The sequence below is a fragment of the Trichoplusia ni genome, chromosome 1 (assembly GCF_003590095.1).
Source record: "Trichoplusia ni isolate ovarian cell line Hi5 chromosome 1, tn1, whole genome shotgun sequence".
NCBI lineage: Eukaryota > Metazoa > Arthropoda > Insecta > Lepidoptera > Noctuidae > Trichoplusia > Trichoplusia ni.
In genome coordinates this window covers 14,436,154-14,461,277 of record NC_039478.1, presented here as the reverse complement: position 1 = coordinate 14,461,277, position 25,124 = coordinate 14,436,154, and the positions used below count along the sequence as shown (strand labels likewise).

Genomic DNA, 25,124 nt, shown 5'->3' with positions numbered 1-25,124 from the left:
TTATATACCTATCACACATTGTATGCACTTAACTGAAGATACGTAGCCTAAGTATAACATGCATGAGTGATACTCACAATATTTGTTCATGTTATATTGGTACTTCTGGTGGTATATCTAGACTCTCCGCCGGCTTCAAAATTTTACACTAAAGTTGAAAGAAAAAGATATTCTTAGAGTTACATCTTTTTGAAGAGGTGAAGAACTAAAGTACCATTATTTATTTTTTATAAGAAATCACATTAATTATCGCGATGTTTTATGCAATATTTAAGTAAGTACATCCTTTAAAAGAGTTCATGCTAAGATAAACATAAGACTTTTGTTCACCACCTCAATGCAAAGCACTCACAACTTTGTACAAAAGTTCAATGCCTGTCACGTGTAGGTACGTAATTTGGATGATAAGATCTTTAAATACTTAATATTGTACTCATATTTATTACGTAATCTTAATAATATACCAGGTAGTAATGAGTGACATGGAAACTTTATTTATATTTGTCACTGCAATTGAACTTTTGTATAAGGACACTGTTTGTTACCATTAAAATACGAATTAATTATGAGTGGCAGTAATATTACACGAGGCTGGCTTCTTCAATGGATAAAAAATCAATCTACATTCACAGGCTTCTTTGTACAAAGCTGTCATTATAGTGTCTACTGCAAGTTATATGTTCTAAATACGCGTATATAATTGCAACTTACCCATAATATATTAAGGCTTAATGTGTTTTGTTTGATATTATTGTTTCATAACGGTTTAATTTTGTAAAATTGTTATTTTATTCATTTTTGTATATGACACCTGGATTTTACATTTTTGATCTTCTCTTTTCAAGATATGACATAAGCTATTAGTCTTCTTTTAGCGCATCTGTTTTTACGTATGGACAGTGATTAATTTATCTCTGATAAGGATGACACACTTCTTAAAGAAGTGTTCATTTCTAAGCTATGACAATTTTATACAAATCTTTTTGATACGAACTTATTACATTATACTTCAAGCAGATACATTTTTTTAATAAAATTAATCATTTACTGAATAACTTATTAATAAAGGATAACAAGAATATTAAAGACTCAAAGTGAATAGCTGCTAAGCATTTATTAAGCTTCTATTTTGTACGATTTAACAAATAAACAGCTTATATTTTATGGTTGTAATGAAGCTATAATATTTTAGATTTAGAAACTCAGCAATTATGATCTTATCTACAAGTATTGGTGATTATAATATAATTGTTTTTAATATTTATGTATCACATTAATTATTTTATATATAATTCAACAAATTTATACATTTTAGCATTAACATTCTTAAAATGCACATTTGGGTTGGTATTGAAATTTCAAAAACATTAATACTTCTTTTACTATCGACTAAAAATACTTCATATTTATTAGAACATACACACAAGTGAAAAACGTGTTCAGTGTTTATGCACAAAGCCAAAAATAATAAATTTAAATTTCGTAAAGTTTTTTTATCTAACAATTACTATAATTTATCTTGCAATAAACATGGTATAACAATACTTTCAAGGCCAAAGTCAGCCAACTAGAGGATGAAATTAGAAGTCATTAATTTTGAATGTTTTTGAAACAGTTTAAACATTCTATGTCAAGGCATCATGCCGGCTTTGGCGTTGAAAATTTCTTAGGAATGTATTTTAAAATAACTTAATCGCTGCCTCCTTCGTCCGAATCGAAATGAAAGTGGGTATCGTGAGCCCCTTTTAAGATAGACTTTTTCGTAGCCATATAGTAATGCGGGCAACTCTTTAATTTTTTTTCTTTGATACTGACTCCTGGTAAGTCGGTGGTTGATCCTGTAAATTTAAATTTTGGATTTTATTTTCAAGTGAATGAATAATGGAATTTGTTTTAATAAAAGTTTTTTTTTAATAATTTACTTATAGCAGTCGAACCAGTTAAGACTTGTGTTTTACTTACATTGTATGGTGGTGGCACGTAAGCGGTCTGAGGCCTGTTAGGGTCGTAATAGGCGCTCTGTGCTGCTTCTGCAGCTTTAGCATCTGCAAATTCATATTGACACTACTGCAACAACCAACTTTCAACAAACTATAACTAAATACAGTTAAAACTACAGAACTACTAAAATAATGATGCAATTCTAGAATAACCCATATCAAATTAAAGTAGCTAAATAGGTTATTTATGAAGTACAACTATATGAACTAATATAAAAGTGATCTCTACAAAGGACCTCGGCCAGGCTTCGAAAATTATGACCGAAACTGTTAACCCAAAGTTCACATTCTCATTATTTTGTTGATTTAATTTTGAATTTAGTATGTCTCTCACCACTCGAGGACATGCCGGCCGCGGCCCCGCCGGGGTAGCCCGGGGGCGGCGCTGAGGGGCCGTGCGGGGAGCCAGCACCTGTGGGCGACGGCGACACGTGCGCGCTGGTGCCCGAGTAGCGCACGCTGGGCGGGTAGGTCCTGCCCGACACGCCCGGGTAAGGCGGCGGGTTATCCGACACGAACACCGAGTTCGGTGGGGGTTGGTTAGGGAACGTCTAGAATATTTGCAATATAGTTAAACAAGCTTTCTATTTGAACATTTCAAATTAAGTATAATAAAACGTCTTTATAAAGTACAGTATAGAAGATTTATAACAATGCAATAGGGAAGCTAATCCCTAAAAAGACATTTCAATAAATACATAATAGTAAAATTGTTGTATTTTAAAAAACATAATAAATTATACTGACCGTGTACGGTGGCACCCATCCGTAATAGCCTTGCGCTGGGGGTGCGTACGCCGGCGGTGGCGCCGCATACCACGGCCCGGTGGGTGGCTGATACGGGGGCGGGATCGCGCTCGGGGATGTGTGACGAGTGGCTAGACAAAGAGAAAGTTATGTTTCAACACTTTCAACATACCTTACTTAGGAGATGTCTTTTTAATATTGACCATTACAGTAGGTATTATTTCTTATCACCCTATACATTGCTGATTGAGAGTAATAAATAATTAAATAGTTGCATGTTGGCATAGTAAATAATTCTCCTTCATATATCATTAAACACGCGAATTGTAAAATGAAGTGCTTACACAACAACAATATAGTAACTCATGCCGCAATGCACATTGAAACCTAATCCCACCTAAATTCCAATTGTTTAGCTCCTTAAAAAAAGGTTAACAATCCAGTTTTTTCGTTTTAAAAATAAAACGCGATTAAACCAATGTAAAATAAAGGTTAATATCAGTTAGTTATTTATTTATAATATGTAGTTTTATTAGGACACAACCAGATTGTCTACTTTTTAAAAGTACCTAAACAAATTAAGTATAAGTATTAAAATGTTATTGTAATGTGCTCACCAAGATCTGCAGCTTTCAACATAGCTTGTCCAAATTCAATAGCTCCTCCAGATTTAAATGTTAATTTGAACTTCACTTCCCCAATGAAGTTACCATTGGATTGAGCACGGACTTTACCTTTAATGTAGTTTGCAGAAAACAAAGGTTGTTCAACTGTTACCTATTGAAAATATGGTTATTAATAATGTAGAATGGTAGATATTCATAATGTAACTGTATTTTCTTATTAATTTGTCAAATTTATACAATTCCCAGCTCAAATTTTCAATACTCACTCATTACTTTATGCATTTTTCTTACTACTACTATATGCAATAGTACACACTATTTTTTTAAAATAAAATACATGTATCATTATGTAACAACTTACATCTTCCAATGTCACAAAAGGAAAACTGAAGGACCTCAATGGTTCAGATAGGCTTTTGGAATTGAAAATCATCCGGTGAGTAGTAAGGTACAGGCGACCTTCTTTTTCATTTTTAAACTCTGCAGTATCATTTCCATGAAACTCAACACGAACATTGTCCGAAAACAATATGATACTGAAAATAAACAGAACAACCTATCAGTGTAGTTTACATTTTCTATAACTTACTCATAGGTGGCACTTTTTAAATAATTTATTTTAACTGTAAATTTATTAACAGTGTTATAACATTTCTTATCAAGAGTGAGTCTAAAAACAAGAAATCATATTTACAGTCTAGACATTTACAAATTGCAACCATATTAAATAAACTGCTTTGATTAACAGGTACTATTATGACTCACTGGCAAATATACTAGACTGTTCTAGACTACTATTGACTTTTGTAAAGATAAGCTTGCATTAATTCGCCGTTGCGCCGTTTCTCAATTTCAGATGAAAAAAAAAGCTAGCCCAGAAAGAGTGAAATAAAAGCCTTCAATTCATGTTTTGCTATCATAAACTATTAAATATGTCATGACCTGAATCTTTAAGAAAATATTCGAATCCTAATGACTAATTCGATATATTTCCAATTAGACCCGGTAATAGTTTTATTCCGAATATAGAAGATCAAAACACAAGTTCAGCTCATAGTTGACGAAGTAGGTATACAAATCTATATCAATAAATTAGTGCTACAAAGAAATCAATACTAGAAATGCGATGAGTAATACCCGTAAATTTCTAGAGTAGAACATTCTAATGCAATGTACGCAATTATCTTTAGTACACAATAAGATGACTCACCACTCTCCTGCGTGTATTAACACCCCATGATCGGCATGAGCCGTGTTTAAAGACATTTTGATGCAATAAATAAATTTTTAAGCGGCTTTTATCGTTTACCAATTACTCCGATGAAATTAATATCAACACTGTATTCTAAAAATATACAGAATTTCTCATTTTACTTACTGACATTGACAACAACAACTGACAGCTTGTCTTTATGACGTATAGGTACCTCCGATCTTGATTGAACAACAATTATAAAATATAGAACAAAACTAAAATTATAATTTATCACTCTCAGTCGTAGACAAAGACTTAGATTTATTAATGTTCACAAGCATGGTTTCAAATTAATTTTAAGGTACACACGCCTATTACAATAAAACTTTATTACAGAATAGTCTTGTTAAAAACTAACACTGAAACCGATAAAAAAAAAAACAAATTTTGTAACAAAAAAATAAATTATTTATTTCAGTTAATAAACTTAGTCAATCGCCGTCCACTACTCCACAAAGGCCCTGGGTGGGGGAGGCCTGTTATCTTGTGGGTAATTTTAAACGCAGCAAATAAAATACTCTATAATTACAATTACATTAATACAGATTTAAGCTGGCACCACAAGTGTCGAAAAGTTTTTCTAGTTATAAAATAGAGAAATCACATTATCCAGTGAGTGAGTAGATTCTAGTGATAGGATCAGATGGAAGGGAAGTTCCAATGACTTAGAAACACAATAAAAATATTATTATCTATGGGAAGATCTATCAAGTTAGAATGTCATATCAACTGTCAAAAGAATTTCGAAATCCACCGGTGCGGTGCACAGTGCACTGTGTACATTTTTTAGATCGCGCGTAAATACGAAAGTTATTTTACTGTATTTTTTTTTATTATATTTACCAAAAAATGAACGACAAAACTGTTTGTAATAATATTAAGCCTATTGCTTCAGACACTGTACATAAGATATGCTCTGGACAGGTATTCATACACATAACTAAAACTTCTGTTATGGTAGTTATAAAAAATAAATTAATTTTTACATCTTCTTTCGGGCCGCTACTGTTTACATCTTTATGTGAAACTTTGGGCTTTACTATAACGACGATAATATAAGTACATAATACCATCCGCGGTGCTATTATGATAACGAGAATAGTGCAAGGAAGTTATAAATTAGTAGCAATATTTTGACGCCCTAAGAAGACCTATTGACCCGTTTTTACATTACATTATTCTACTAGGAAAACCGTGTGATTTGTAAATAAATAACTTATTTCATAATATTGTTTAAAGGTGGTCGTAAGTTTAGCTGTAGCTGTAAAAGAGTTGGTGGAAAACTCTTTGGATGCAGGTGCAACTACCATTGATATAAGATTTAAAAATCATGGCATTGATTTAATTGAGGTATCTGACAATGGCTCCGGAGTAACAGAAGACAACTTTGCAGCACTAAGTAAACATTTTACACAATATATAGTTTAATAGATAAATATGTGTATTTTATAACAAGACCTTAGATCTCCTGCTTAGATGTGTTTTAGGTCCATACTGCACAGTAGATATAAAGGGTCCAAGACGAACAAGACATATTAATTGCATTGCAAAGAGCAAAATAAGCCTATCCTAAACTCAGCCCTTATTAAAATAAATAGCAATGATCATAATACAAAACTCTTTCCATTTACTTCTTTGTCACCTAATTCTTTTCAGCTTTGAAGTATCATACTTCTAAATTAAATGACTACTCAGATTTACTGGGAGTTGAAAGCTTTGGCTTTAGAGGTGAAGCACTAAGTTCACTTTGCTCCTTAGCCAACCTAACAATTACCACAAGACATAAAAATGCAGAATATGGTAATGTATCAATATTAATACATTCTGTCATGCATTGCATTTACTTTTAAAATTTTATTAAATTATAATTTATTTTATTTACAGCAACTAAAATAGAATATGACTGCAAAGGGAATATAACTAAACAGACACCATGTTCCAGACAAGTTGGAACAACAGTCACCTTGACAAATCTATTCTCATCATTGCCTGTAAGACAAAAGGAATTTCATAAAAATGCTAAACGAGAATTTGTCAAAATGACTCAGTTACTGTATGCATATTGTTTGATCTCTGTTGGAGTGAAGTAAGTGTATTAAAGTTGCAACAAGTATCATTTGTAAATTGTGTTTATGTGTTAAAACAAATTGATTCTTTCAGAATTACATGTAGTAACCAAACCAGCTCCAACTCTAAGTCTGTGGTAGTTGCAACACAAGGATCAACATCCTATAAGGACAATATAGCAAGTGTATTTGGAGTTAAGCAACTTCAGACAATACTAGAAATTAACCCAGAATATGTTACAAATATTAAGGATAATATTTTTAAGGGTCTGTCAGGTGAAGTTTCACAAACAGATGAAAGTATTGATATAGAAGATGTTGAAATAGATTTATCTGAAGATTCCAATGAAGCAGATAATAACAGTGTTATAGAATGTTCACAAAAATCACAAGGTCATAAAAATGTCTCAAAACCAATTGAATTCACTGGTTACATTTCATCATGTGCTCATGGTAGTGGTCGATCCAGCTCTGATCGACAATACTTCTTCATTAATAGTAGACCTTGTGAGCCAACAAAGATAATTAAAATAATAAACGAAATATATAGGCAATATAACCCAAATCAATATCCATTTGTCTTCTTAAATGTTAATATGGAAAGATCCTCTGTGGATGTCAATGTTACTCCTGATAAGCGAAAAATATTCCTAACGAAAGAGAAAATAATATTAGACATACTGAAAAATTCAATACTTAAATTATTCGAAAGTATACCTAGAACATTAAGGGTAGACTCATCACTTACTGTAAGCAAAGGAGAATCAAATGATTTGAAACCAGAAATGAATCAACCAAGAGTTTTTAATTCTTTTTTGCAACAATTTCAAAACAAGAATCGGCAAAATTGTCATAACGAATCTTCTATAGATAATGATTCAACCAAAGTGGAACTAAAACGAAAATCTACCACAATGCTGGACTTCATCTCCTCAAAAATTAAAAAGCCGGTTATTGAAGAATCTAAGTTTGAAGATTATATTGTAAAAGAAGAAGAACAGGACACAGAACAAACTTTGAAAAATACAGATGATGAACAAGATTTAAGTGATAATATTGACAAAGAACCTTTATTAGACTCATGTAAAACCGAATTTAAATGCGATACAAGTGATCAGACGTCTTGCGATGATTCTACAAAAGACGAAAGTAATATTTTGTATTTAGATTGCACTGACAATATGCCTATGACGCAAATAAGAAAAGTTTCAGATGTTATCATAGAAAAATCGCACACAATATACTGTAAAACAAAAGATCCTAAATGTAAAGGGAATGGCACTAATGACTCCAATAGAAATGTACATAAAAAGTGCAAAATTGTGACTGACAAAGAAGATTTTGGAAAAAATAACAGAAAATCTGTAACCCTTAAAACTTCTTTGGACCAGGTCACAAATTTGGCTGAAATATATAACAAAAATAAATCAGAGTCCAAACCAACTAGAGTTAAATTCAAGAGTGAAATAAATCCTGTATTTAATAAGAAGTGTGAAGAGGAACTAAGTAAAGAAATATCTAAAGACTCTTTCAAGGAAATGAATGTCATAGGGCAGTTTAATTTAGGTTTCATAATTACTCAACTAGAAGACGATCTTTTCATTATAGATCAACATGCTACCGATGAAATTTACAATTTTGAAACATTACAAAGGACTACAGAACTAACAAGTCAAAAATTAGTCATGCAAGTAACTTCTTGTTTACATACAATAACTTTAATCAGAAGTATTTATCAAATGTTTAAATAGTTTTGAAATTTTTAACTACGTGTGACATACCTATTTTTTTAGACCTCAGCAACTTGAGCTCTCAGGAGTTAATGAACAAATCTTAATGGATAATTTAGACGTGTTTAAAAAGAATGGATTCACATTTGAAATCAACGAAGAAGAGTTACCAACAAAAAGGGTAAAATTACTAACAATACCTATGTCGAAAAACTGGATTTTTGGAAAAGAAGATATCGAAGAGCTTTTATTTATGTTAAGAGTAAGTAAAGTCAACTCAGTTCATCTGCGCACTGCGCCATGTGTGTGCTTAATACAGCTTACATTCGTGAAATTCCCACACAAAAGTTGTGCTAATATATCCCAGAGCACCGCACACAGAGCATGATTGGAACTATCTGTGAGAATCCATATAAATCTGTAAGGGTTTAATGATAATTAATTATATTGTAATTCTGTTCTAGGAATCACCTTCAGAATACTGCAGGCCAAGTAGAGTACGAGCTATGTTCGCATCTAGAGCATGTCGAAAATCTGTAATGATAGGCACATCCCTAAGCAAAGCTGATATGAAAAAACTCGTTGATCATATGGCTGAAATAGATAAACCTTGGGTAAGCACTGGATGTACTGTCTCTTTTTATATCTTTGTGTCCACACTAATAAACTCAGAATTTTGTTACGCCGGCCCATACTTTTGATGGTCAGCATTTTTCGGGTTAATATAATTATTATGTACCTTTTGGCAGTGACAAATAAAGTGGCATTCCATTGGTAAAATAAATTTAGATTCAGTAGGTGCTTTATCAGTAACCTGTTACTTTACCTCTTTATAATAAAATTAGTATATTTTACTAGCATACAATCTAGCATATAAAATCTGATTATTCAGTGATAAAATTTAAAGAAACAATATATATTTTATTTTTTCAGAATTGTCCCCATGGTAGACCTACAATTCGTCATCTCGTTAATTTAGCTATGGTCCACACCAAAGAGAAAATTGATTTGTGATTAATTTTTTATCTACTGAATCAAGGATCATGAATACAATATTAAGTTTTTTTATGAAGTATTATAGAATTAAAAAAACTAATTTATACATTATTATTTTTATTTCATACACTAATAGATTTGAATATATTGAATCCTGTGTGTGCAGTTGTTACCATAACTCCAGGAAGTTGTTTGTGCCAGTGCAATTCCTTTATATCACTTTGACCTTGATGGATAAAAAGTAGCTGGGGTGGTAGATTCTGGAAAGAACAATTATAAATTGATTATTCAAAAATTACAAGTACTGCCTGAAAAGTCAAGAAAAAGTATTAGTTTTTAACACTTGGAACATTAACTGTGGTAGAATAGCAACATACCTTCAGTTCATCATCGACAACATCGTCATCATCTCTTTCAACAGCCAAGTCCCAAAGTGCAACTTGATGGTCTTCACCAGAAGATGCCAACACACTTGGTTCAGTCCAATGCCACTCTATAGACGTAATAGGCGCCGTGTGGTGTTTAAACGTGCCAACTGGAGTTTTGTTAGCTAGTTGTCTTAAATCCCAAATATGAAGGAATCCATCATCACCACCTAAAAACGATAAAATGAGTAAATATAAAAAAATACAGTTTACTCTCTCCTTATCATTTATTGGGATCGCCCAAGTACTTTTGGACGGCGATTTTAAATGTCTCACAACCCCACCATCGCATTCACTCATTGTTTAGGAGCTGACTTGATTCGAAACTATAGTGGGATTCCAATAAACAGGCGTAAATTGTAAATCGTTATCAGTAGTCAGTACTCATTTAAAATTATTTAATAGTTTATTGATGATACTCACCACTGGCAATAAAAGGCTCTTTACTATTCCATGATATGACATTAACATCACTTTGATGAGCTTCTTCAACTGCTAACATGCATGCTTTTTGAGGAGCTGCTCTAGTGTCCCATATTCTTATAGATTTATCTACAGAACATGAGGCTAATACCTTCCTGTAAACATAAATACATATTTTAAAACATCTGTATTTATAGGTTTGATATTTCAATATTGAATTGGTGTTTGCTTTTAAAGAGATACATGCCTTTCATTTGGTGACCATTGTATATCTTCCACTGAACTAGTATGTCCCACAAGAGGACGTTGATCAACATCCCAAGTGCCAGCTTCATTTGGAGTCCAAATATGAATGTCCCTTCTGCAATCTCCTGTAGCTAAAACCTGAGTATATAAAATGAAGTATTTAAGTTATGAAGGATTTCAGATAGTTCAATGTCTTGTGTAATATTACTAATAGATGCGAATAAAGAAATCAGGTTCCTATCCAAAACTGTAGTTTTAAAAAGAAGAGGCAAAAAATTGCTAATAAACATATTGCTGAAAACTATTAAGATAATAAGAAATATACTTTGAATTTAATTCTTGTTAGAAAATTATTTACTTACTCCAAGTTCTGTTGGGCACCAATCAATTCCAAAACCTTCTTGTTGATGTCCATTGAATGAATAAAGAGGTCTGACAGGGTTATTCACAACATCAAGATTGTAACGTTCTAGCAATGTTGGGTCATCAACAGCTTGTAACTGTTGAGTAATATTCCAAATATCTACTCTACCTAATTCAGACCAACTTGCTGCTAGAACTGAGTTTCTAAAGGTTGTTGCCTGTAATCATAACATATTAGTTTAGAAAACTTCTGTGTGAAAGTTCTGCTCTTACATAGGTTGTTGATATGTGTTACTTACCCTTATTCTATTGACGCAGCCCTGGTGTTTGATGAAGGAAAATGTCATCTGAGGTTTCTTTTCTTCATCTTCCTCCTCCTCCTCATCATCCTCGCCTTCATCGGACTCTTCTTCATCATCAGCTTTTGATGTTTGATGCAGATTTGACATTTTAATTACTAGAACACTAACCAAACACATAATTTTAACAGTTGGGCCTATTACTAAGTGTAGGGAAGGGCATATGATCAGTGCATGCTATTTATATGAATTATTATAAATACATTAATAATTGACTTACTTCTTACGCAAATACAGCTTGTTTTATTGCTAAAGGCAATTTAATTTTTAAAATTATTTTTCATAGTTAATGAAAACTGAATTAAATTTATTCAATCAAGACTTACTTGTTTAGATGAGCGCTGGACGCCTGAGTACCGGCAACTAAATAAGCTGTCATCGGAAATTCACTGCGATCGTTGCCCAGGTTGTCGGGAACTATATCGAAACTGAGGCAAGGAGCACCAGTCTGGGCTTGATGGAGCATGACATAGGCAGACTGGTCGCAAACGAGCTGCTCGTCTTCTTTCAGAGGCTGATCTGGAAGATAGGTCTTCGGACGGTCATCATTGTCTTCTTCTCCTTCCTCCATTTCTTCGTCTTCGCTTTCAGAGGAATTACCCTCCATCTGATCTTCTATTTCAGCCTCATTCGACATGATATTGTTGTTTAAACAAACGAGTTTCACCTTCTAATGCGGTATGGTATCGGCGACAACAACACAACACGCGTGGAATAGGTTATACTTTGACACATTGACGTAAAGTAGTTGTGAGTTTGACAGTCATGGAAAATGCGTTTTAAAAGTGAGTTTGATATATCGAAAAATAACTATAAATGAGCGCTAGCAGAAAAAGCAAAGCTGAAAATGTAGAGCTACGGCCTTTGCAGTCGCTCGTTTGCAGCGACAAATCTGGTCATGTGATATGTAGCGATAAAGCTCTAAATGTTGAACTTTATCGCTGGGAAAAAAAAGATCATAGGCAATTAATACACTATAGAATAGAGAAAAGAAAACAAAAAATCAAGCGGTCGAGACAAGTCGATGTAAATTATTTAAAAGTTGTGCTGCAAACGGTCCCTAAATTAATTCCCGTAAATAATGGAATCGGACAAGGTAAATACTTTAAAACATTTCAAAAAATAATAGTAAAGTATGGACACAGTTTAAACTATAATTTTGTTTCTTTATTGTACAGTTTTATGAAGTCTAAATGTAATTATGAAACTTTTAAAAAATCATACTTGTTTCTACATAATAGCCAGTTCACAATTAGATTATAGATATAAATGTTTTGTTTTTCGGGAAATTTAAAATGGGGTCGCTCGACTCCATGAGCCATGAGGCAGGGACTTTTCGAGTCGCGGGAAATTTAAAAATGGAGTCACGTGATCATATTTGTCGCTGGAAAGGAGCGACGAGCGACTCCATGAGGCCGCGCCAGGTATCGAGTGACGAGCGACTGTGTGCGACTTTTCGAGTCGCGGGAAATTTAGAAATTTAAAAAATAGGGTAATGTTATCGGGTTTGTCTCTGTAAACGAGCGACGAACGATTGCGTGCGGTTACGCCTTAACCCAAGTCTAGTCAACTAAACTAGTCACTGTCAATGTCATTTAGACAAGTGGTATTTGGAGGTTAAGAATTTAAAAAATAATATTAATTTTTAATAAATAAATATTCAGTTAGTTGTAACATGGCTTTACGGTGCACCAAACTGTTGGGACTCATTAGACGGTCGAGTGTAATTCGCCATAGTTATATTACAACATCCGTTACTTTGCCAGAAGAAATAAAACTTCCGAAACCAAAGGAATTCAAAACAGAAGATAACTTAGTTTATTTAGAGGATCAAGATAACTTTGGTACTCTATCAAAATCAACTTATACCTTTTCTGAAGAAATAGAGGATGCAGGAGATAAACAGGAACAAGATTTTTTGCAAAACGTACCAGTACGATCTCAGAAGCTGACTACCAAACAATATGCGGATATAATTAAGCAGTATTTAAAGTATAGGAGACTTAAAGAGGCAATTGATGTTTTAGAAGTAAGAATGTTGAAAGAAGACAAAGTAAAACCTGAAAACTATATTTATAATATTCTGATTGGAGCATGTGCAGATGTCGGCTACACTAAAAAAGCATTTAAATTGTTTAATGAAATGAAAAGGCGGGCTCTTAAACCGACTGGTGATACATATACTTGTCTATTCAGTGCTTGTGCAAACAGTCCTTGGCCAGTAGATGGTTTGAAAAATGCTAAGCATTTAAGAGAACTCATGATTGAAAAAGGAATAGAACCCAACATAACAAATTATAATGCCATGATAAAAGCCTTTGGCAGGTGTGGCGACATAGCCACAGCTTTTCAAATTGTTGATGAAATGATTTTAAAGAAGATAAAAGTCAGAGTGCATACTCTAAATCATTTGTTTCATGCCTGTATTTCAGATAAACAAAATGGTTTACGACATGCTCTACTTGTGTGGAGAAAAATGTTATTAATGAAAGAGAAACCTAACATTTATACTTTTAATTTAATGTTGAAATGTGTAAAAGACTGTAATCTAGGAAGTAAAAGTGATATAGAGGAACTAATTAACACTATCCAATCTCAGATGCTAATACAAAGTAAAAGAAGGAGTCAAATAAAACTGATAGAGTCTAATGAATTAATAAATGTACCAGAAGCCCAATTATTGATTGAACCACCTGAAGATATACTTAAAATAAACAAAGATACTGATAAGCTTAACAATTCTAAAAATGCATTGAATGAATTAATGATACAAGAGAAGCAAAATGTACAAATAGAATTTGTGAACAAACTTACCAAAATTGACACAAATGAGAGATCTGTACCTAACTTACTGTCTAAAGTGTTAAATATGGAGCAAGTAACTGCACTACAAGAAGTTCAAACCGTACAGGATAAGTTTGCAGTGATTGGTGGCCAAGATGACTTTCTAAAGGAGATGAGTACATATTCTGTGAAACCAGATATTAAGACATTTACACAAATATTACCACTATTAGATAATACTACGGAAGCTGAAGAAAAATTACTAAAAAGTATGAAAGCTCTAGAGATTAAAGCTGATATTGATTTCTACAACATGCTCATAAAGAAACGGTGTTTGAGATCTGATTATGATGCTGCTGTTGTAAGTATTTAAAAGAAAAAGACATGCTCTCAATGTTCTGTTATGCAAATTAAGATTTTTAAATTAACTGTATAAAATTTGGACTACATTTATTTTAATATTTGTGTTACTATTGCAGAGTGTAAAAGATTACATAAATGACGAAATAGAGTACCGAAAGAAACGGTATCCACATTCAAAAAAGTTAAAACTAAAATTGAATATAATGACTTATGGGGTGTTGGCCATGACATGCAAAACCAAAGAAAGCGCAGAAAAACTCCTCAGTGAAATGGCGGACAAACAACTCAAGTATGTAATCTTAATTACAATAAAATTATGCGTTAAAATTCATATATATAACCACTTTTTGTTTCATAATCGAATGTGTTAGATTTTCACTTCTTATTTGCTTTGAATAATATTAGTTCTGTCAAGGTATAAGTTCAAATAATGAACAATATAATTACTATGAAAACTATTTAAAACTTATTTTACAGAGTAAACATTGAAATTCTGGGAACCCTGTTAAGAAATGGAACCGCAAGTGCTAACTTTGGCTATGTGTTATACATTATGAATGTAGTAAAAAAAGAAAATATAAAAGTAAATGCTACGTTTTTAAAGCACCTGGAAAATTTTAATGACCGTTGTATCAGAAATCTCAAAGAGGTATGTATGCACAAAACAATAAGTGAAAATTACAATCAAACACAGATTGTCTGATATGTCTTACTAGTAACATAATGTGTTAAATTTCCACAGAATAATGCCTCAGCTGTATTTAAGAAAGCTTTTGAAATTTTCGCCAAGTTCTATAGTACATGGTTAAAAGAAACAAATGTTGAAGAAGCATTGAAACCAGAACATCCTTGGCAGCAATTTAGACAAAAGTTTCCAGAGACAGTGCAGCGGGACAGTGTGCAAATCAAAGAGCCAAAAAGGTTTTATAAGAAACATAAAAAATATGTAAAATACACACCTAAGATTGTAAATTAAAGACAGATTACAAATATGTGTAACTTTATTTATACAGTTACAGTGCAGGCATGTATATTATTAGATTTTAATATGATGGAGTTTACGGTTCAGCTCTTCAAACTTGAGGAGTTTACGGATGAAGAAGTCGCCGAAGCGATGAGCCACCTTCGTGTCAGCAATGTGAATCATGTCATTGTCAATGTAGAAGTCCAACTGAAATAAATAAGTTAATAGGTTAATCTAATTCTATTTAATCTTAACTTGTAGTGTAGACTTACTTTTAAACTGACAATCCCTTTTTAATAAACCAGACGTTCGTGATTCGTCCTTTGCGCAATACTTAAAGAAGCTCAAATATAGTGTGGTCAGTTAAAAATTACCTCTGATCCACTCTGGAACTTTCCATCAAGACCACTTGGTCCCTTGGACCATACAACATTCTTCATTTTGTGCTTGAAGCACAGCAGGTGGATCGCGAGGGCCGCGTGTTCCCTAGCCGCGTCCCTGTCTCCGCCTCGAGCAGCCGACATGAAGGCAGCCAGCTTAGCCAAGGGTAAGGTGGTGTAAAGCTTCAAGTATGAACGGATTGTTGGCAGCATCTTTTGCTGACGGACCTGTAATAAGATTTTACGCACTTTAATACCTACGTGTGATAGTTACTAAGTACTCTAGATACAGTTATTTCATTTGAAATTGAAGGTAGTTGACCATCTATAAAAATTTAAGAAAAATTATTGTACTAAACATATAAACATTTTTTAACATGAACTAACCTCATCCATGAACACCTGGGTCTGGTGTTTAACAGCATCACGTCCGTAGTTGGAGCCAGGTTCAATTGGCGGCGGGCAAGGAGACAGGAATTTCGGGCAGGCGAAAGTAAAGCAGCTTTCGAATTCTCCCAGATCCCCATATTGCATCTTGAACATCTTCTCGTGATAATTCTTCTCACGTAGAACCTATACAATACAATTAAATTATATTATAACCATTGTGAATGATAAGTTCTGTAAACAAAACCCTTATATCTATCACATTTTTAGAAAAAACGTTAATTTAAGTGACTTACCTGCTGGATGGACTCATCAACACATTGTGGGTGAAGGACTAAGCAAATTGCCAACAGATGGTACATTTGCTCAGTCTGCTTATTAATCTGATCATTCTGGTAAGAACGCGACGAGAACAGTTGTTTGGTGCGTTGCATGTAGAGCAGCGCCGACGAAAGAGTGCGAATAGCATCGGCGTAACGACGCATCATCATGTAAGCGAATCCCACATAGTACGAAGTGGAGATCTGGCATGCAGGCACATGCGAGTATTGAGACTTCTTGTGAAGCTCAATGTTTTCTAAGACCTGAAATATTTTTAAAGATAATATTATGAAAATGTTATATTAGACTATGTTTATATTAGAATTTAAAACTTCCTTTACAATTAATTGACAATGATGTTATCAAATAATTATGAATCTGCCTCACAAATTCTTAACTTTGTTATTAGATATATTTTTTTGTACATTTGTGTATGATATTTGTCTCACCTTGATGGCCTGGTAATAATCACCAAGCAAAGAGTGTAGGCGGAGGAGACCCACTAGAGAGAAGTAGCCCAACATCTTGTAGAGGGAGTGACGTCCGAATTCTCCCGCAACCGAGTCGGGGTCGCCACCAGCAGCATACACCTAGAAATCATTTTAATCACTTGTAACAACATCTAAGTTGAGGTATTTGTTTAATTTTTATGAATTTAATATGAAACACCCTATTTGTCTGACTACTGCAAAGCCATTCAGATAAAAAATGTTATAAATTGTTTATGACAATCAATTATTTATTAAAAATAAATGAAATACATACTTCCAATCCTTGTAATACTTCAAAATAAATATACTAACCTCAAGCTGGCGTTTGATGTTAGACTTATCCACCAGAGAGTGCAACACATTAAGAATGCAGAGTACATTCCATGCCTTATTTTCAGTGTTAAGTGCATCAATCTCAGCAGGACTCAACTTGGATGTACGTGACCTAAATAAAAAAAAATAAAAAAATAGTTACTATACACTGCAGATTGAAACCATGCACTATAATGTTTAATTAATAATTTTATACCTGTACTGGGCAAATGATTGGAACTGGTACACAAACTCATCAATTAGTTCCCACAGCCATTGGTCAGGCAACTCCAACGGCACTGGTGTCTCAGCAGACAAGATGTAGTTGAAAAGGTCACAGTAGTTATAAAATGAGTGGAACCTTTGTTCTGGTTTGGGGCCACCAGGTACACGCGCATAAATATCACGGTAGTATAATTCTTTATACAAAATCATAAATACCTGAAAATTTGTTTGGCCATTAATATAAAAATCCTCATTCAAAATCAAAATCAAAATCAAAATTCATTTATTCAAATTAGGCTACTAAGTAGCACTTTTTGAAGGTCATTTACATTGGACAGCACCCAGTTTCGCCCACCCTTCACCGCTTCCTAAGTGCTTTTGCTGTGAGAGAAGAAACGGCGCAACAAACTCCCCAGCAGCACGCTGTCATTCCGTTTACAAAAAATATTATAATTGTACAGAACAATAACAAAAATAAGTGTGCAGGTGCCATGCCAAACAAACAAAAGTTTGAGGTCGCTGTATATAAACCTATACGAAATTAAACTTTAAGTACTAAGGCCAAGGTCAGCAGACCGACCAGCCACCGCAAGCAGCACCCGTTCACGAGTATGACGCAAGGGTCAGCCATCACCTCCCTCGCCATATTAGAGGGAAGGAGGTGACCCGACCCAAGACGCCACCGCAGGCAGTGACGACTTAGGGAGCATGACGTATCTGCTGCCGGCTAATAAAATAAAATAAGACTGAAAGAAATACCCCAAACGTTGATTTACCTGGCATAGCCCTAAACACGGAGGCGGCATAAATTGCTACGTCATTCAATTTTATAATTAATAAATTATACATGTCAAAATTTATAATAAATAATATATACGTGCATGCGTATAATTATACTAAAAATAAAACAAAATAGGTAACACAATGTTACACACATAGAGTATGTCTATCAAATTACACAAATACACGTCAGACATTAATCCACACTAAACCGTCCTGTGCAAATCACGGCGACCAACTATTTTTATCATTTAAATAATCATTGATTGTATAGTAAGCCTTCTTGCACAGTTTATCTTTAACCGTTGTTTTAAATGAGTTAAAAGGCAATTCCAATAAAGTGAGAGGCAGTTTATTGTAGAGGCGAACACCAAGTCCCACAAATGAATTGTGTACCCTGTGTAACCGGTGCGATGTACCAATTAACTTATGTTTATTTCGTGTATTTATACTATGAATATCACTATTTTTGGAGTATAAGTGAAGGTTTTTTCGTATCAGTAGTATATTATCTAAAATAAATTGGGATGCTACCGTTAAAATGCCTATCTCTTTAAACCGCTCCCTAAGAGAAACTCTAGAGCCTAGTTGGTAAATGGATCTGACAGCTCGCTTTTGTAAGACAGATATCGATTCGATATCTGCTGCCCTACCCCACAAAAGTATGCCATAGGACATAACGCTGTGGAAATAGCTAAAATAAACAAGACGAGCTGTGTCCACGTCAGTAATCTGCCTAACTTTTCTAACCGCATAAGCCGCAGAGCTGAGTTTATTTGCTAGGTATGCAATATGCGCCGTCCATTTTAATTTTGCATCAACTGTAACGCCGAGAAAAACCGTTGACTCTACAGTCTCTAGTACTTCATTATTTATAACAATATTTGGCCCAAGATTCTTAACATTAGGCATCGCAAATTTAATACATTTGGTTTTTTTGGCATTCAAAACTAAATTATTAACTGAAAACCAATGTGTGACCCGAGTAAGTGCACTATTTACTTCGTTAAAGTCATTTCTGTTTCTGTTAACTTTAAATATTAAGGAAGTATCGTCTGCAAAGAGCACAACGTCACATATGCCTTTTAAAAAGAATGGTAAGTCATTAATATATACTAAAAATAAAAATGGGCCGAGTATTGAACCCTGGGGTACCCCTAGTTTCACAGGTAGTCCGGTGGACTTACTACCATTTACATCTACACATTGGACCCTATCACTCAAATAGGAATTAATTAAATCCAGTGACCTATTTTTGATACCGTAATATCCGAGTTTGCATAATAATGTGTCATGCCGGACGCAATCAAATGCTTTTGAAAGGTCACAGAAAACGCCAATAGCGTTCTGAGAGTTCTCCCAAGCATCGTAGATGTGTTTCAGTAAAGCTACACCCGCGTCGGTAGTTGAACGTCCCTTTGTAAAACCGTATTGCTCGCTATGCAAGAGGGTCTTGTGATTAAAATAATGTAGTAGTTGTTTTAATATCAATTTTTCAAAAATCTTACTGAATGCAGGTAAAATTGAAATCGGTCTAAAATTACCAACGTCACATTTACTGCCTGCCTTAAATAACGGTATGACTTTACTGTGTTTCATCAAGTCCGGGAAGACACCTACGTCTACGCATTTATTAAAGATAACAGCTAAGGAGGGTGCTACAATGTTTATTATATTACCTAGGAGTTTTACAGAAAAACCCCAAAGATCTTCGGTTTTCTTTTGACTGAGTGATTTAAAAACATTGGTTATATCTAATGGAGTCACATATTCGAAACTAAAAGTAGAATCACAACTGGGCACGCAATTACGTAATAGTTTTTCCGCGTCAAGTGATGATGATTTTAAAGATCTCGTTGTTGTTAATGGTATATCTGCGAAAAAGTTATTGAATATAGAGGCGATTTCTTTAGCTTCAGTAACTAGTTCATTATTGGATAAAATCTCGAAGTTATTATCGCGTTTCGTAGCCTTACCAGTTTCTTGATTGATAATATTCCACGTGGCTTTTACTTTATTTACAGAGTTTTTAATTTTTTCGCTGATATAGTTAGATTTAGCAGAGTTACAAACCTTTTTAAAAATTTTAGAATAATTTCTAACATAATTTACAAAATCTGCGTCAAATTTATATGTTTTCATGCCATATAACTCATACAACCTACTTCGACTTTTGTATATACCAGTAGTGGCCCATTGATTAAACGAGGCAGCAGAACTGCACTTGACTTGCCTAGTTTTACACTTAAAAATTGTTTCAAACTCGCTTTTAACTACATTAAAAACTGATTCATAAGCCTCATTTGGGTTAATCGAGTCCAAAAGTGATGGCCGTAATTTTGACTTGATGTTGTTTTTGAAGCGCGAACAACGATGCGCTGTGTAAGGCCTACTGACCACCTTAACAGTTTTATTATGAAGTAACTGGGAAAAACTAGCAAGTTGGCCGCAATGGTCAGAAGTAATATCAGTTAATAGTAATGTTTTATTTGCTTTACAACTACTAAATATATTATCTATGCAAGTTGCGGAAGAGGCCGTAAACCTGGTTGGTTCGCAAAAAAGGTTATCTAAATTAAACGACTTGAACAAATTCAGAAGTCGGATAGTAAATGGAGCTAATTCTAAAATATTAACATTGAAATCCCCACAAACTATAACTTGTTTATTATTACATTTAACTTTCGATAGTGAATCTTCCATAACAGATTCAAATAAATTAAAATCACTTGAAGGGGGTCTGTACACACAAATAATAATGTATTGCTCTAGTTCTACACAGGACAGTTCAATAGAGCGTTCGACAGAAAGGTTGACAATGTCAGGACGTTCTTTACATTTAATTTCGTTTGAAACAATAATCAGTGACCCTCCGCGAATAGCACTCTTTCTTACAAACGCACTCTGTATGGAATAATGGACGCTATTAAATACCGCCACCTCAAAGTCTCTTAACCAGTGTTCAGTTAAACATAACACCTGAACATCGTGATTTTCAATAAATAAACTTAATTCTAATTCTTTGCCGGAGAGGCCTTGCATGTTTTGATGAATAACATTCAATCCATGCAGCCTCTCCGTTGTAGTAGGCAATTAGGCAAATATGTTAGATAAAACCTTGATTAGTACTTACATGATCATTATCAACAATGGGGGACACCTCATTTTCGTCGGGCCATGGAGTATTCTCAAAATACTGTTCAGTTAACTTTGGGAAGGTATTCTCATACAGATTCAGAATCTCGTATGTTACTCCCTCATTTATCATATTGCGGAAATAAACAAGGAATTTCTTAACCTGAAACATAATGATAAACATACATTATGTTGATCATGACGTACTAATAAAATAAACTGGATTCTGTGTGAGAAACAGGATTCATAGAAGTAGATTTTACCATATCAGGCATTTTGTAGTATGAAGATCTGTCGTACTCCAGGTCATATTGGGGATCTCCTGTGTGGGGCTCATAATCACCATAGGATTCGTACCCTCCCTGCAATTATAAGAAAAAAAAGATATTGCAACGAAACTTATATGCTTACGTTTCTACGAATAGGTTATGAACTTGTTACACTACACAAACTTAAACAATTAAAGCTAAATCAATATGTACCTCATTATAATCATCACTAGAATACATTTTGATAGATTTTTATTCCAACAGCGAAAGAACCAGCATTTATTTTAGAGAAATCTGTCTACGGAACAACGCCGTCCGTCGCCTTTGCAGATTTGACAGTTCGGAAAGAGTTGCTACTTTCTACAGATAATTTTAAGTCTTCTGTGATAGCATTCTTTAATGGCAATGACCAATTTCAAAATCGCACCATCGACCATCGTTGCTGAGAATAATACTGCTTTTTAAAATTAAATGAATGTTATCTAGTTTCCTAAAACTTTGCATCTTCACCAAATAGTCTCTCTTCAAGCAAGAAAAGATAAAGAAATAGCAAGATGCACCGAAAAATCTTCAGAGAGCTATTGGTCGATGAAACAAATAATTTATTTATTTATTTATAGTACTGGGAGGACTAAAAGCTTAAAATAATAATCAAACAACCACAGTTTTCAAATAGATAGAGGACTGCTTTCGGCTTCGTTCTCAAATAAAAATAAATCTCTTAGACATGTCCGTGTATTCTTCCAACCCTCACCTTTGGGTCGCTCGTGGAGTTTGTATTTTAGGATGAGAAGCGCAGTATTTTAGGATTTAGGCTTACTAATCGCATTTGAAATTCAATAATGCGCAGATACGCTCTAAAACCTAGTGTGTGGTTGCTTTTGCCAAGAGCTCGTTTGCCATTCAGTAGAATTGAGTTCAGCTATGTTATATGGCAGCTAAACTCAAGTATGCAAATGAGCTCTTTTTGAAGTAAAACATTTTTAAGTGTAACTGGACGACAGTGCAACGGAAGTCCGTTTTGAGTTTGACGTCACGTTTTTATAGCTTCTGTACCATCCGGTTTTTTTTATAGTGATCAATATATATATTTTTTAAAACAAATAGAAAATAAAAAAGCTAAATAATATTTTTACCATCTCGTATGATAGCAAACAAGTTAAAAAAATAAAAATAAATTAATAAAAACAATAAATTCATATTTAATAATTTATAGAACCTTCGGGAACTGGTTGTAAAAACCTACTAAATGTTTTACAAAGCTCTCGAAACTGTTTCTTTTTTTAGTATTACGTCCCATTTAAAATAAAATCAGAGTCCTTTTTTTAATTAGACACTTTTTCTAATCAGACAACCTTCATCTACTCGAAACAGCAAACTTTGGTTGTCAGTGTCACTTTTATCCGCGAACTGTCAAGAATTCTTCTATTTATTCTATTCACTGACGTTTTCAAAAAACGCAGGAGTCTTTTCCTTCCTCATTGTCTAATTCGCTTACATAGCAATAAAGACGTAATAATTCACAAATATGTTTACAAAAAGCATTGTTAACTTGTGTGCCCGCAATGCGAACTTATTGAAATCACCTCAGTTCGCTGTAAGGAATCTATCTGTTTCTGCAGTCAAATATGATATTGTAAAAATTCAGAGTACAGATGACTTCAAAGACAAAGTCATCAACAGCAAAGTACCAGTCGTCGTCGATTTCTTTGCTACGTGAGTATCTTTCATGATTTTACATTTAACAAAAATACCAGAATTTATAAATGATGTTTCATAATTAATTTAGTCTATTACATCAACTGCAAGTTATCTTCCATATTATAATCCTTAGCCAGTGGACTTTGCACGAATGAAATAGCCTTATTTATTACTACCAAATATTTTATAGTCTTAATATTGAAATGATAACTGCTGCCTTTCATTCTTTTTTTTTATCATATGCATGATGTATGTATGACAACATTTATATTGTTTCACAGTTGGTGCAACCCTTGCCGGCTTCTGACACCACGTCTTGAAACAATAATTTCTGAGAACAAGGGAAAAGTTGTGCTTGCCAAAGTAGACATTGATGAGCAAACCGATTTAGCTTTAGACTATGAGGTAAGCTCCGTTCCTGTCCTGGTGGCTATAAAGAATGGAAAAGTGCAAAATCGATTGGTTGGCTTGCAAGATACTGATAAGCTTCGCAAATGGATTGAGCAGTTGTCATCTGATGAAACTAAGCAAGAAATTCAAGTCTAAGATGTTATTTTTAGTACTGATTACATGATTGTTATTGCTTCAGATATATGTAGTTGATATTTAATAAATTGCAAAAGAAAAAAAAAACATTTTTTTATTCTTCCAGACACTGTATTAAATCCCTAGCTCGTTTATACACTTTTTCATCAGGCTTTTTAGTTTTAGGAGTGTCATCAGAAGAATTTTCTTCATCATCATCATCTTCATCAGCATCTTTATTTTGATTATCTCCATTTTGGGATTCAGTCCACTCGTCCATTTGTTTTATAACTTTCTTTGCATCATCTAATAACATATTCCGAATGTTTCCTTTTGCAGATTCAAAATATTCCAGAAACAGAGGCCACGATGAATCAGGCAATAAATGTGGCGAAAATTTGTTTTTGTATATCCACACTTGTTTTGCTTTCATGAACTTCCAGTTCGGTCTATCATGTTTCCATTGAGAGAGATAATTGAGACATTGCCCTTTAAGATGATCCTTCGCCAAAGCCTGAGCCTCAGCCTGGCGTTTCACAAACTTTTCTCTCTTTATTTGTCGAATGGATTTTTTTCCTTTTTTATCTGATGTCTCTGGTGCTACAACTTGCTTTTTCTTTTTCTTCTTCTGGGGTTTTTCGTCAATATCAGAATCATTATCGTCACCATGTTGTCGTTTTGTGGCGCCTGTTACGCGTTTGTGATCTGTTTTTCCGCCATGCTCTTCTGCATTATCTTCTGTGGCATCTTTTGGCGCCTGCTTTGGATGCTCATCGGTATTGCTTGCATCCAATGACTGCTTTTTGTTTTTCTTCTTGTTTTTATTCTTCTTCTTATTATTAACCATCTTAAAACTTGTAATAAAAATACTTCTAAATTTTGATTTGAGGTTAGGTTGTTTGTAAGGTTATAGCTTGTTTGTTATTGTCAAGTAGAATGACATTTTGACAGCCACATTTTTTTAAATCAATATTAATTTAGTGTTACTGTACTGAGGTTTTATATGGAAAGGTTAGTTGACTTGAGATTTAATGTAAGCCAAATTATTGTTTTGATATTGTTGATGTCTATTTCAAATAATATTTTGAAAAAAAAAGGTAAAAGGAATTTATATGAAAATTATAAAATGATGTGATAATATGCGAACAACGTTACCTACAGTTTTTAGCTTTCAAACAAATAAGGGTTTAATTTTCTAATATTATTCTTGTTCACATATTATTATCTTCACAAAATTATTTTAATTATGAT

The 25,124-nt window shown here is 33.6% G+C and overlaps 7 protein-coding genes across 7 annotated transcripts; 3 read left to right on the top strand and 4 right to left on the bottom strand.

Annotated features, from left to right (window-relative positions):
• Positions 1-1,094: 1,094 nt before the first annotated feature.
• On the bottom strand, positions 1,095-4,776 carry LOC113496872 (WW domain-binding protein 2). Its single transcript, XM_026876246.1, has 7 exons — positions 4,584-4,776; positions 3,735-3,909; positions 3,365-3,524; positions 2,748-2,878; positions 2,335-2,551; positions 1,963-2,045; positions 1,095-1,838 (listed from the first exon to the last, which is right to left on the bottom strand). The coding sequence occupies exons 1-7, from the start codon at positions 4,637-4,639 to the stop codon at positions 1,791-1,793; spliced, it is 870 nt and encodes a 289-aa protein (XP_026732047.1). The 5' UTR covers positions 4,640-4,776; the 3' UTR covers positions 1,095-1,790.
• A 288-nt stretch (positions 4,777-5,064) lies between these two features.
• LOC113496852 (mismatch repair endonuclease PMS2) lies at positions 5,065-9,526 on the top strand. Its single transcript, XM_026876221.1, has 8 exons — positions 5,065-5,552; positions 5,868-6,027; positions 6,285-6,428; positions 6,513-6,714; positions 6,789-8,381; positions 8,488-8,686; positions 8,889-9,038; positions 9,358-9,526. Exons 1-8 carry the CDS (start codon positions 5,478-5,480, stop codon positions 9,436-9,438), a joined length of 2,604 nt encoding a protein of 867 aa, XP_026732022.1. The 5' UTR covers positions 5,065-5,477; the 3' UTR covers positions 9,439-9,526.
• On the bottom strand, positions 9,521-11,976 carry LOC113496862 (glutamate-rich WD repeat-containing protein 1). The gene is made up of 7 exons (XM_026876233.1): positions 11,563-11,976; positions 11,177-11,342; positions 10,877-11,095; positions 10,516-10,652; positions 10,269-10,423; positions 9,798-10,015; positions 9,521-9,680 (listed from the first exon to the last, which is right to left on the bottom strand). Exons 1-7 carry the CDS (start codon positions 11,871-11,873, stop codon positions 9,543-9,545), a joined length of 1,344 nt encoding a protein of 447 aa, XP_026732034.1. The 5' UTR covers positions 11,874-11,976; the 3' UTR covers positions 9,521-9,542.
• A 619-nt stretch (positions 11,977-12,595) lies between these two features.
• Positions 12,596-15,375, top strand: LOC113496834 (pentatricopeptide repeat-containing protein 1, mitochondrial). The gene is made up of 4 exons (XM_026876201.1): positions 12,596-14,381; positions 14,500-14,672; positions 14,861-15,032; positions 15,126-15,375. The coding sequence occupies exons 1-4, from the start codon at positions 12,912-12,914 to the stop codon at positions 15,357-15,359; spliced, it is 2,049 nt and encodes a 682-aa protein (XP_026732002.1). The 5' UTR covers positions 12,596-12,911; the 3' UTR covers positions 15,360-15,375.
• LOC113496841 (eukaryotic translation initiation factor 3 subunit L) lies at positions 15,367-21,993 on the bottom strand. Its single transcript, XM_026876212.1, has 10 exons — positions 21,861-21,993; positions 21,642-21,740; positions 21,377-21,541; positions 17,456-17,679; positions 17,239-17,371; positions 16,885-17,025; positions 16,411-16,698; positions 16,115-16,300; positions 15,722-15,955; positions 15,367-15,554 (listed from the first exon to the last, which is right to left on the bottom strand). The coding sequence occupies exons 1-10, from the start codon at positions 21,885-21,887 to the stop codon at positions 15,420-15,422; spliced, it is 1,632 nt and encodes a 543-aa protein (XP_026732013.1). The 5' UTR covers positions 21,888-21,993; the 3' UTR covers positions 15,367-15,419.
• Positions 21,994-23,054: 1,061 nt separating this feature from the next.
• LOC113496825 (thioredoxin, mitochondrial) lies at positions 23,055-23,981 on the top strand. Its single transcript, XM_026876189.1, has 2 exons — positions 23,055-23,363; positions 23,630-23,981. The coding sequence occupies exons 1-2, from the start codon at positions 23,176-23,178 to the stop codon at positions 23,892-23,894; spliced, it is 453 nt and encodes a 150-aa protein (XP_026731990.1). The 5' UTR covers positions 23,055-23,175; the 3' UTR covers positions 23,895-23,981.
• LOC113496818 (uncharacterized protein C7orf50 homolog) lies at positions 23,972-24,823 on the bottom strand. Its single transcript, XM_026876179.1, has one exon. It carries the CDS (start codon positions 24,718-24,720, stop codon positions 23,989-23,991), a length of 732 nt encoding a protein of 243 aa, XP_026731980.1. The 5' UTR covers positions 24,721-24,823; the 3' UTR covers positions 23,972-23,988.
• Between the last annotated feature and the right edge of the window lie 301 nt (positions 24,824-25,124).